This window comes from Chiroxiphia lanceolata, chromosome 8 (assembly GCF_009829145.1).
Source record: "Chiroxiphia lanceolata isolate bChiLan1 chromosome 8, bChiLan1.pri, whole genome shotgun sequence".
Taxonomy (NCBI): domain Eukaryota; kingdom Metazoa; phylum Chordata; class Aves; order Passeriformes; family Pipridae; genus Chiroxiphia; species Chiroxiphia lanceolata.
The window spans coordinates 12895903-12908790 of record NC_045644.1 but is presented as its reverse complement, the minus strand read 5'-3'; the positions used below and the strand labels follow the sequence as shown (position 1 = coordinate 12908790).

The 12888-nt window shown below is 43.0% G+C and overlaps 1 protein-coding gene across 5 annotated transcripts in view; it reads left to right on the top strand.

Annotated features, from left to right (window-relative positions):
- NEURL1 (neuralized E3 ubiquitin protein ligase 1) overlaps nucleotides 1-12888 on the top strand; it is a 152411-nt gene that overhangs the window by 83309 nt on the left and 56214 nt on the right. For all 5 annotated transcript variants that reach the window (XM_032695314.1, XM_032695317.1, XM_032695316.1 and 2 more), the window contains 2 exons: nucleotides 6004-6245; nucleotides 10803-11124. In XM_032695314.1, coding sequence (XP_032551205.1) covers nucleotides 6004-6245; nucleotides 10803-11124 — 564 coding nt within the window. The remainder of the gene's footprint in view (nucleotides 1-6003; nucleotides 6246-10802; nucleotides 11125-12888) is intronic.

The following is a 12888-nucleotide window of genomic DNA, read 5'->3' as shown; positions in this document are numbered from 1 at the left end:
TGTCTGCACCTGCCTCTTGTCTCGTAGTTTGCAATTTAAATGGAAAATCTTACACTATGTGCGAACCTATTCTCTTGATGCATCTTGTCACTGCTAAAATAGCACAGATGAAAATAAGTTATGTTTTGGCTTTGACTTCTTTTGGAGACTTGGATGGGAGTGCTAGATCTGACCTGCTGGCTGAGATCCACCTAGATACTTCCTTAATTCACTAAACTTTAACCCAAGATGCTCCATAATTTGGATGTAATACTATTAAATTAACCATTTTTATTTCTATCTAATGCCCCAACACCTGCAAGGCTATAGTTTGTGAAAGAACAAAGCTTTGCTTTTGCTTCTTGGTCATCTTGCAATACAGAGATGAGTACTCGACTGTGGGGAAAGCAATCCGACAGGGTCATTGTTGTGATACAGGCACAGGGAGAGTTGGATATAGACTGGAGATACAGTATTACTTACTCCTTCAAGAACAGCAAACATGTTTTTAAAGGCAGTGAAAATTTGCATTAATTTATGGTTCTCTTTCTTCTGTTCACATGCCTTGGGTCAGGCTACATGTGAGAAAACAAGATTTGCAACTCTTTTCCAGTTTCCACTGGTGTTAAGCTAATGTTTATTTTTAGTAAACTGTATCTCAAAGTGTGCTTTTAAGAATCCATTTGTAAAACCTAGCACAATAATTTCATTATGTTTTCTCCTTTTGAACTTTATTAACAAATATAAAGGATTTGTGTAACTGGTTACACTGTATTTCACTGATAATTTTCAGAAATTTGGGTCCAGCTCAAGAAGCAGTAAGGATTACAAGCATTCTTCTCAGTTGATTTTTTTCTCTCTGTGCTGCTAGTAATTATCCAGCTTTGGAAGGTCTGTGTGGGTGCTCTTTCAGGGCCAGGCCTTTTCTGCTGCACCATCCATGCATCCCCTGGGCAGAACTTCCCTTGCATTCCCCACGCTCACACGTGGTTTCCTTTTATTTCTTCTCAAAATCCTTCCCCTTAAATGCTTATACAGTAAGGCCACCTGCCAGATAAAGCACTGTCAGCCTCTTTTGATAATGTAATAATTTTGAAACCCTCTTCTCCGTTCATAGTGCGGTGTTTGCCCTGTCCATTCTTTTCACTGCCAATTGCCTGCAGCACAGGTGCGTCTGTCACCACCCCAGACCTCTCCTCTCCTCCCCAGGCAGACAGGGATATGTCCTTCCTCTTTATTACTGTGTGTCAGTCTTGGGGCTCTGCTTTAAAGCCTTCTTTTCTATTTCTTTCAATTCTGAATGGCACTTATTTCACATGCTGTAAGAAGTTTATCTTAAATACCTTGCAGTTTGTTTTCAATCTGAAATTATTTTTTACAGCATTCTGATAGGTGCCTATCAAGATATTTTCAACTGGCAAAAATGTATTTTAAAAGAATTAAATCCAGTAATGTCTTGCAGCATTTAAGAAATCCCAAGCCTTTTTAAGATTGTATCTAGTGTTTGCAGCACTTCTGGTAAAAACCCCTAACAGGCTTTGAGATGCATTTTTCTAAGCTGTGAACTTCCACTGCTGCCTTGTATTCTGTGTGTTGTGTGTAGGATGTTGTTCAGGCCTTGAGATCCAGGAGACCAGGAGGGAGGGAGATGCACATAGAGGGATAATTGTGCCACCTTTGGGACAATACACTGCTTTTTCAAACGGGGCTCCAGAAAAGATGCGCTTAGGAGTGGGACACTGAAGGCAGAGAGGTTCAACTGCTTAACGTTGTGGTTCATGGTAGTGTGTCCTTCACCCTGGCTTACTAAAGGTTTCACAAGATCCTGTCCATGCTCTTGTGGCTCGGGAGAGCAAGTGGTATTTTACCACTTTTGCTGCTCTCTTGACAGGGCTTATGGTATTAGGGGCAGGTTGTGTTCAGGGTTTAAACCCAGTGCTGGGTGAAATAGTTCAAACAGCATCTATAACTGGGCATGAACTGAAAGATTAAAATTTTAGGAGTGAGCAGATTCTGTTCTTTGTGACCCCGAACATGAAATGTGGAAGGCTGTACGGGCATCCAGATCTCTGCATTTGCAGCCCTTCAACACAGAGTCTGTTTTAAGACAGGCATGATCTTCCTCTTGTGACTTTTATCACAAGGTGCCAATTTCCATAGTCCTGTCATGTTGTTACAGCTCCTACTTGTCAGGGTGAAATTGTTTATCTTGTGGAATGGGAAGCTTGCAGTACCCTTGAACACTCTATTTGAGCCTCATTTCCAATACTTATTTGTTTGCAATTTTTGTTTCAAGCAATAACTGCACTTCACCTTTGTCAGGGGGTTGATAATTCAGGTTGTGGCACAGGAATCAGCTGAAACAGACTCTCAGTTAATGGAGTCTTGAATGGATGATGTGAAATCAGGAGTACTTTTGCCTGTTTTGCCAGCTGAAACTCAGTGTTTGTGAGTTTAATTCAATTCTTTTACATAAAAAAATGTGAAACCTACTGCAAGGCCCTAGCTGTATTGTACCACTATTGCTGGTAGCAAAGGGTGAGAATGTCAAAATGTGTGGTAGTTTAAACAAGGGGATGGGAGAAGACTGGAGTCTGGGTCCAGCCTAATGAGAACAAAAGCTTTAGGAAGATGATTCTGATTCTGATTAGGAAGACGATAGTTTTAGCCAACTAAGCATGTATTGCTAAAATGTCCCTTTCCTTGTGTAAGTCCAGTCGTAGTTGTTTGTGTTGCTATCTGAAGTTGTATGGTGTTTCCTCAATTTGGAGGGGACATGCTGCCCTGAAGAAGTTGAGAAAAGGCTTTTGCATGTGACCTATTGCTTAGTGATTTCTCCAAGTAGTTATAAGGTGCAAAACCTCCTTATTAAGTAGCTGCACTTCTTAAAATGAAGATCTTGTCTGGTCCTTACACAAATGTGTTCATCGTGCAGGAGTCTTTGCTGTGTAAGAGCATTTGGGAGGAAGAAGGAGTCTCTTCTCCATTTGCATTATCCACCTGTGGAAGCTGATCCTGAAGTGATTTCTTCCATTCCCATGGAGCATGATTGCCCTGCGTTTCAGTTGTCTGCATTGGGGGCACTCTTCCTGCAGGCTTTGCTCTGGCATGGGTTTGACTATCACACCAAAGAGGTGTTCCTATGACATCTTTCTCATGGGGTCAGAGAGGACCCTACAGCTCCATAACGCTGCTCCAGCAAATGCTCTGGACATAGGCATGTTGTTTTAAGAGCCTCTTTTGAAAGCTGTGGGGAGTTTTGGTGACTCCGTTACCACACCTTAAAAGGGCACAATGTCCCATGGAGAGGTGTGGCAGCTATTATCTCAGTCAGGTTATCCAGTGAAATTAGAGCCCTGAGATATGCAAATAGGTTAAAATGTGTGTGCCTTTGTGCTGCACAAATTTTTTTTGGTGAGTGACTGCTAGCAAAATGTTTGAGCTACAAAATTCAGATCTAGATGCAAAGATGGCGTGAATTGAGTGTACGTTGTCCAGTAGCTTCTTGTCTTTCACATATATGCACCCCTAGAAAGTATCAAAGAAGTGTTGAACAGAAAGGACTGGAAATTATCAGAAAAAGAGTTAATCATATTTTTCTATGGATCCCTTGACTTTAAATTTTCTCAAACAATTGATTATATCCCTCTATAGGTGTCTTGTTTCAGAAGTGACTGTGACTTCATATATATTTAAAAAAAATTTGGAAGTTGAAGTTTTTACACTAGTTGTTTATTTTTGATCGGTCTACCTATAAAAGAAGGGGCATAGCAGAAAAAAAGAGGCAGCTAAGAGATGAACAATGAGGAGATCCAGCAGACTGAAAAAATTATGCCAAAAGAGAGGCTGGGATGGTTTACTTTGACTATCTCTCAATGGTCTTGTCCCTACAGACAAGTATGACCCACTTGGGGAGGTGGAGTGGAGCAAGGTGAAGTCAACCACTTTTGCTGGCTCTGGCTTATAATTTGTGATGGTGAAAAGCATCATGTTTACAGTGGTAAAGAAAATAGTTCTTTGCAAAATACCATTAAGACCGAGGAACTCATCAGCAAGATATTACTAAAGCTGGGGACTTAACAGGGTTTCAGAAGAGTGGTAGTAAAGAACATACTTGGTTTGCAAAAAAGCTAGTGGTACTGGAAGGGATTCAACCTCCTGTTCTTGGGGGCATAAGACAGTCTCGAATTAAACACGTCTTAGGCAGTAACCTCAGAAGATTCTGTCTGTGGGGCTGCTGCAGCTTGTATTGTCTTCTGACCACCTAGTCTGGTTTGTGGGAAAAGTCAGGGTGCACTGCCCCAGGTCAGTAGTGACCTTTCCAAAGGGAAAAGGTCAAGCTTATGTGAGCCGCAGCATCCTGACCTTCCCCTTGTCAAGCTCCCCCTTCATGTAGTCTGTTCCTTCTAAAGGTTTCCCTCTGTGACCTGCCTGCTCAGGTTAACCTCTGCTTTTTCTTGGTACTCCGCTCATTATTTCTTCTCCTCCATGTGTGAGAAACAGGAGAAGGAAGTTGACATATTCCACAACATTTTTAGCATCAAATAACTCCCTGTTGGTTCATCTCTCCCATAAAGCATTAATGAAAGTGTTTAAAGGTAACAGCCTGCTGTATGACCTCCCTGCTCTGCTTTTAAAGGCTAGAACTGTTGCTGAAAATGGGAGGAAAAAAACCCAAAGAGACAAGAGGAGAAGGCCAGAGTGACAGATGCTGAAGTTGAATTATAATGTTCTCATCATAAACCAACATTTTAGGTTCTGCTGGTAGTTATTCACACTCACTCTGATGATGTGCCGCTACAACTTTGTGTAGCTAGAAGCTAAGACTGCCCAAAAGGCTGGGAGGAATAGGGTCCAGGCTTTTGTGAGCATTATGTTATTGTAGCTATAGAAAGACATAACAATGAGCAATTAATTTGCGTGAAGAATATACATGATTAGTTTCCATCATTTGTATGTTCAAAGGATACTGTTTAGTTATGCATCTTTACAGCACAAACCGGCACATTGTTAAGGTCATATTTGCTTTAGTTGCATCACCGAGTCTATCACAGAATAGTCCTTTATTCTGTTGGTACTCTGTTTTCAAATCTAGGAGTATTTCCTCCCAAACATATGTGCATAATGTAGTGTGTGTGTGCACACAAGGAAAAGGAAGCAGATGACTTGTTTTCAGTATAATGGTTGTTTTGGGCTGGAACTGCTGCAGGCTCCCTGTTGAAAAGAAACGTGTGTGCCCATTTGTTCATGAACAAAGCCGCTGTCATAGCTATGTTGATTGTGCAGACCACCCTACAGTCTTTGTGTAAGGTTTTGGTTAGAGAAAGATGTAATCTCCCTCCTTCGTAGCCTTTCTCCCTCTTTGCTTTCCTCACTGTAATCATAGTGTGCTGATCAATGCCTTCATGACAGGTGGGATCTCAGCTGAGGTTCCCATCAGCGGAGGAGAGAGGAGAATGGATGGGGCTTGGTGGAGAAGTTCAGGTGGGTTACTGCTGAGTAGAGCTTGAGTATAAATTAGCAGTGTGTGTGTTGGAACTGGCACTTAGCATGGGTGGATAGGGCAGCGTCCAGAGTCACATGGAGGCTGTTGCAAAGGAGGTGTGAAAGAAATGATCAAATTGTGTAGGACTCCTCTGGAAGTGGAAGATTGTTCTTTGAGTGTGACAGCTTTGATACAGCAACTTCACACGTACTTTGCTCCAGTTTTGGAACCAATTCTTTTGTTCTTTCCTGGTCTGTGACCTCAAGATGGCCTGTGATTTCACTACTGAGGTGCAGTCTCAGTGTCATGCTTTGTACTATCAGATTGTCCAGATGGGAGTCTTCAATATTCTTGTAGTCTTTTATTGCTCAAGATGCTCTAGAAACCCTCAGTGATTTACAGAGTAAGGATTTGGCTAGCTTTTTTTCTTTGATCTATAGTTTTTCTCTGAAGTACTTCTGCCTTTTTTTTTTTGCATTGAAAATTACCTTGTTACTCATAGCAGATTTGAAACCCTTTTTTCCCCATTTTGCTTTCAGATTCCATTGGTGGGTCATTTTCAAATTCCTCCCACCGATGCCACCACAAGCAGAAGCACTGTCTCCCCATCCCACAGTGTGGAACTCTGTCAATCAGCCCTCTGCTTTTCCATCCTCACACGAAGGGATCCCAGATCATCATGGACACAACACAGAAGGCGGTGAAGCGCCAGGCTAGCTTCTGCAATGCCATTACCTTCAGCAACAGGCCTATTGTTATTTATGAACAAGTCAGGCTTAAGGTGAGTAAATTATACCTTCCCTTTTTGCCATGGGAGCTGCTGTGAATGAATGCTGGGGTGTACCAGGCTTTGGTGCTTGCAGCAGATCTCTAGCCCTTCCTTGAAAAGCACAGTAGTCAGATCTTGGCCTTAAAGATCTGTGATCTTCATTGGTACTTCTGCTTTTGTCACTGCGATTCTTGGAGCCACAGGTACAGACTGCTGTAGAAACTGGGAACAAAAGGGAAATCCGTGTTCCAAAGACAATTGTCTTGATGTTAAACAAGAACAACAGATTAAACTGAGATTGCTTGGAAAAAGCAAGAAAAAAGGGCTGTATTGATTAGTTTGAAAGGCAGCAGCCTTAATATCTCCCTACCTGACGTCCTCTAGGCTTTGCTCCCTTCCTGCAGAGGAGTTTTGCTGGCAGGCTGAGGGAGGTTGAGGAGTTAGTGAAGACATTCCAGTCCCCAAGGAGCACTTTTGTTCCTGTAAACAAAGCAGCAGTGAGGGCTAGACTGAGAGTCAGCCTCTCCACAGCCAAGACATAAGAGCTGAAAAGGACCTGGGAGTGAAGGTGCTTGCTTGTGTGCTTGGCAGGAAAAACAGAAGGGTTTGGATGAAAGGATGAAAGGAGCAGTGAGTGCAGTCACAGTTGCTGTCTAAGAAAAGGATCTTTCTGTCTGTCTGCTGACTGCTTTGTTGAATCAGTCACCTCACTGTGGTAGCCCAGAGGATGGAATTCATACTCCTGGTGCTGCAGCTGGCACAGGAAATTCAGCTCCTCTAACACACCATGCCTCCATGTGCATCAGGAGCTGCTTTCTCATGAAGAAACTCAGTCTCCTTAAGAACTGAAGCACTTTTTAGCCCTTAAGGAGCTTGGAGCCCTTTGAACTTCATCCACAGATAGTTCCCAGTCTTTATGCCCTCTAATTTGTGGGACTGCGTTTTTCTGCTCTTAGCTGATTTCATGCCTTACTTTGGCACAACGTAGGTCATCTTATTTGACCACTTTAGTTCATGGCACACGTGAATGATCTGACTGCAAATCCTTCATTTATGCAGGAGTTTTCCAGGAGGTTTTTCAGCATATAGCTACCGAGTCTGAATGATCTTGCTGTTGCCCATTGCTAGAGGTCACAGAGTGCTGAGACCTACAGCAGCAAGTCAGCCTTCCCTGCCTCTTCCCTTAGAGCTAGAAAAGGAGCAAGGAATAAGGAAGATGCTTCCTTTTGGACATATACAGAGATTTCAGTGATTTCTGGTTCAGGCCCGTGGGTAGAAAATCTCTCCTACGGGTTTGTTATGTTTCCTGTGGAGCTCTTCTGTTTCCATCCACAGTGGAATCCCAGAGGACTCACTCACATTGCCTAATGAGATTTTTTTTCCATGTTGGCCAGCAGTTTCGACAACCAACTGCGAAAATAATCTGGGAGAAGATGAAAGCATTACTTTGCTTTTGAAGACACCATCAGAGATTTTAGTGGATTTAGTGGTTTAGGCAAAGGTTCTGGGTTATTTATTTCTTCCTCATTCTGAAACAAGGTAGCTATCTCTGGAAATTCACACTTGTTTATGACTGTGTATTTTAGGATTTTAGCTTGCGTAACATATGTGAAGAATATGCATGCAAATCTGCACAAGAGATTTATAAGCAGAGCTCCTGCTGACTCCAGTGGGAAGGTCTCATGGCAGTAATCAACAGGCTTCACCAGAACTTGTACTCTAGGGATGGATGAAAATGTGAGAACATCTTTGCTTTTATGATAAGTCCATCCTGTAATTGCCTCACTATTGTGTGTGCCTGTGGAAAACAGCATCTTAAATCTTACCAGCCGAACACTAACCATTAATCCGGTCATTCAGGTCCTATAAAGTCTAAACTCTCTTTGGAAAACAGAAAAAAGAAGTAAGGAGGTTTCATTCTATTTATTAGGTATTGTATCTCACATTTTGTTCTGAGTTTTTTTTTCAGCTTTGGGAATATGGCTGTCAAACAGCCTCAGAGACATATGCCCCAGTATGGCTTTTTCCATGTAATTCAGGGCATTGCTAGGGAGTGGAATGAGGTTCTCAAAGATGGCACAAGGCAGTAAAGATCAGGAGCCTGAATCTCTGGAAGCAGGCATGGCTTAGCAGTTTGGGTGTTGATTCTGTCTTTTCCTCCCTTTCTGGTACCCAGTGGACCTCCCAAGCTTTTCTGCTAGCAGTGGCTGCTGAAGGGAGAATTTGGTCCATCATTAACCATTGCCTTTTTTAGCAAAACTGTGTTTCCTTTGTCCAGCTGTGTCTAATTCTTGGCAGGCTTTATACTTGATTTGAATTTGGATATTAGTTCGCCTGTGGTCAGACTGTATTGAGAACTGTTTATAGGTGCTGATTAATACATGGAACATGTGCAGCCTCAATTACCATATGAATATTTACTTCACGCAGCCTGTGATTGCTGTGAAGTATTGGCAAGAAACTAAATTGTACAAATGACAATGAGGCTGTATTTATCTTAGACCCAAAAGCTTTTAGGGCTTGTGGTAAATTTTCTGCAATAAGTAATCCAGACTTCTTCTTGGAGAGTGTGTATTATGTTTCCCCATTTTGTCACGTGCATGCCCGGTTCACCCCAATTCTGCTGGGGACACTCACGATCCTGGTCAGGTATAAAAAATAGCAAATCTACTTTAGTCCTTTTCAGTGCCACCCTAGTGTCCATCCTGCAAGCAGGAGCTTCCTGTGGTTCTTAGGACTGAGGTCAGTGATAAATGTTTCATGTAAACAGTTTAGGTCCTGGCTGGACTAAATAGGGATAAAGAGCAGCACTCCCTCAACTGAAAAATTATCTGTTGATAACTTTTTTTTTCTGAGCCCTAAGTTATTTTCTCTGATACTTCAATTATAAAACAGAATTCTCTAGGCTTTGAACAATGTCTTTGTTGTGAGATTGTTGTGCCCCCAAGGGCACATGTTTCAGATTTGCCTTGAAGAGGAGCATGTGAAAGAAAAGTACAGTATTTACACATGTGATTAGAAGAGAATCCAGAAGCCCAAAGAAAATGTCTTGTAGAATCCCTTTTTGAAAAGCCTATGTTTCCAAGTTGGAACACAAGTGGTTGCTGCCAGGCTTTTTAGGACAAAGTCCTGCAATCCCGGACAGTTCAGTTTCTGGCTTTGCCATTCATCTGAGCCATTACTGTTTGGCAGAGCAAGAAATTACAGAAAGGCAACAAGTTTTGTGTGACATCTGCTGGGTAGTACCTATCCATGTTTCTGCTCTTGTCCTGCAGTCAACAATGGAATTGCTTGAGGCTAGCAGGCATTGATTGAGGATAGCAGGACTATCTCAAGTGCTGCCATGTTTGCTGCAGGTTCAGTGCATGAACAGATACGCCAGTTATGTGTCAACTGGCAGGCAGGACCTGTCTTGGCTCCACATCAAGGTTAGATCCTGCATCCTTAGGTCTTTCATTTCATAGTCTGGATGCTGACAGGCTGAATCCCTTTGAGAGGAACAAATCCCAGCAGGTTCATACTCAAACAAGAAAATGTGAGAGAAAAATTCTCCAAGGACACCATCTCCATCTGGGGACCATAATAACTCTGGAAGACTCCTTACTTCGGTGGGAAAAAAGCAACTTTGTAACTGAGTAGTGTTTTGGATGTCCTGCATGTGTTTAGGACCTGCTGCCTGCTCCCCTCAGATCCCCTACAGTCCAGGGCTTAGTTCTTGTGAGAAGAAGCTGATGACTCTGGAGGCATCTGTGATCCATTGTCCTGCTGTCTCTCTGGTGCAGAACGGTGGATATGAGACGTGAACCATTCCAAAAACTAAAGCAGACTCCGTTCCTTACCCCAGACACACTGAGTCATTGCGTACTGACAGGTGGAGTGTAGTTGTGCACAACATGTTTTGAAAAACACCACTCACAGCTGAAATAAATAGGTTTTTCCCAATCATAAGACAACATCTATTTTTGCCTCCTAATTGTGTATTTAATAAAGTTAGATACTTTAAATTGTGCTTTCCCACACACAAGTTCTTTGCTGCAAGGCTGTGATCCAGTATGACAAGCTAAAGACGGGAAAGACTGTCTTTAACTTGTCTAGGAAACCCAGAAAACTGCATGGTGGTAATTGTGATTCTGGAGTCTCCGCTTTTTCTTCAGGTCATGAGAGACCCCATCATCTAAGAAGTATATGGGGAGAGCTCTGCTGCTGCAGGTGCTGAGATAAAAGGTCTTAGGGCCAGTTTTTGGCACATTTCAGGAGAGGATGATTCTTAAGCCAAAAGGAATTACCCTAGAAATAGAAGTGAATCATCATGCAGCTGTAATTACATTTCACCTCTCCATGTAGATTGAATTTCATGTATGTAGTTTTAAATATGGGCATTGTATCCTAAGTGTGCAGCATTGCTGCTTTCAGCTGAAAAAGCTACGGCAGTGTTTGGTGTGTAACATGTTTCCTAAATCTGGTGGGGTCATCTGCACACTGGCCACCAGTGTTTGATGCATAGAGCCGGTAGTGTTAAAGTAGATGTTCAAGTGCCAAATGCTGTTATTGCTGCTGTTATCTTTGCAGATCACTAAAAAGCAGTGTTGCTGGAGTGGGGCTCTTCGACTTGGCTTTACTTCCAAGGATCCATCGAGGATTAACCCTGACACTCTGCCGAAGTACGCGTGCCCTGACTTGGTTTCCCAAAGTGGGTTTTGGGCCAAGGCTCTGCCAGAAGAGTTTGCAAATGAGGGAAACATCATAGCCTTCTGGGTGGACAAGAAGGGACGGGTTTTCTATCGAGTGAATGACTCCACTGCAATGCTCTTCTTCAGTGGGGTGAGGACAGCAGAGCCCCTCTGGGCTTTGATCGATGTCTATGGACTCACCCGTGGAGTGCAGCTCTTAGGTGAGTACCTGGGTCCAAGTGGGCAGGGATGATGCTGAACCTGACAGGGCCTGGCCCCTCTCTGGGCCGGGACGGATGCAGGGAAGCAGCTGTTGCTTCTCCCCAGAGCATCTCACAGCCTCATCCTGGATCAGTGGGTATTTGGAACGCAGCAGGTAAATATAACACCAGTGGGAGGGGGGAAACAGCTACTGCACTATAGCACTAGAAGCCATCTCTAAGTAAGTGGATTTCTGCTCAGAGGTGTTGCTTTGTCAGAGCTCAGAGCCTGGAGTGTGTCATATACCTTGTAAGACTTTATTTTTATCTCATTTTCTGCTTTCCCCATACCAAAGCAGGAAAGTGCATTTTACATGCTGTGGATAAATTCTTCTGGATGGCACTGTTACGATTTTCTGGCTGGTTTAATGGACAGATTTGAAACATGGCTGTCTTCCAAATTACCTGAGCAAATCTGTGGCTGGTTTTTCCAAAATGTTGCTTTCACAGAGGAGTTTGATTTGTCAGCATGCAGCCTCAGATTCACTGGGAGGCAAATTGCAGCACTTCTCCATGTAACAGTAATTTCATGGCTCTTGTTTTCAGCATGGAAAAGGTTAGATGGTACCTGCTGAAGTTCCTTCTGAAGATCAGAGATCTTGGCTATTTCCTGTTGTGCAGTCTGCTAATCTCTGTTAGAGTGATGACTTTATGGTACATATGAAAAACTTTTTTGAAACTTCTTTCTGACAGTTCTGCCTCCTTTCTGCATTCTGTGCTGTATTAAAAAATCTGGTGGCAGGACTGCCTGTGGCTACCTATATGGTAAGGAAGAGGGATGTGGGTTCTGGAGATGAAGAAATGAGACTGACTTTGTTGCAAAAACTCCTGGCCCAAGATAGAACAAGGCAGAGGAATTGAAGAATTTCTCAGCAGCTTTTTCTTTTTTTAGGTGCAGAAAGATTTATCTTTTGTTATGAATCAGTTTGAATCAGAGCCACTAGGCAACTATTCACAGGCCAAGGTGGTGATATTCGAATTGGGATGTAGAATTTGGGTAAATGTCACAGAACGGGTTCAGTTAGGAAGAGCTTACAAATGACTCCAAGTCCTCTGTCTATTCTTGCGAGATTTGGCACCTCCAGACTGCTCTGCCTGATTAATGAGGGTCCATAACTCTGCATTATGCGTTTCCTTTCAAAACACCCGAGAAATCATTTCCTATCCATCATCCGCCCCTGCGTTGTCTGAGCATCTTCCACATCCCCTTTCACGAGGGAAATGTGACTTTTGCCAGCCTCTGACTTACCTCCAGTCCAAAAGGCTCATGACTGTGGTGGGCATGAAGTTCCTGAATGAAGCAAGCAGCTTCTGAGTTTACACAGTTGGCGTGGAGCTCAGATATGTGTTTATAGCTTGTTCCAGGAGCCTTCAGCAGGCTTTAAGCCTAGCAACTGTGCTGAAACATCTTCAACCCCAAGTCCTCTCTGTCTGCATTCATTATTAAACAGCATTAAAAGTCAGAGAAGGGAAATTGTTGGCTGTGCTGCCCCTGGATCCTATAGACATACCCGCTACAACGTGCTGCATGCCTGTTTTAGTGTAGCAGACCACACATATAGTACAGGACATCTTGCCAAAAACGCCTGGGACTTGACAAATGAATTTCATAGCTTAGCTACAAACATATGGTTGAATTCAGCCTGGTATGGCATGCAGGGCATCCGATAGAGGCTGGGGATGCTGCAGTGGTATGTTGAACAGAAGAGCCTAGCATTTCAGATT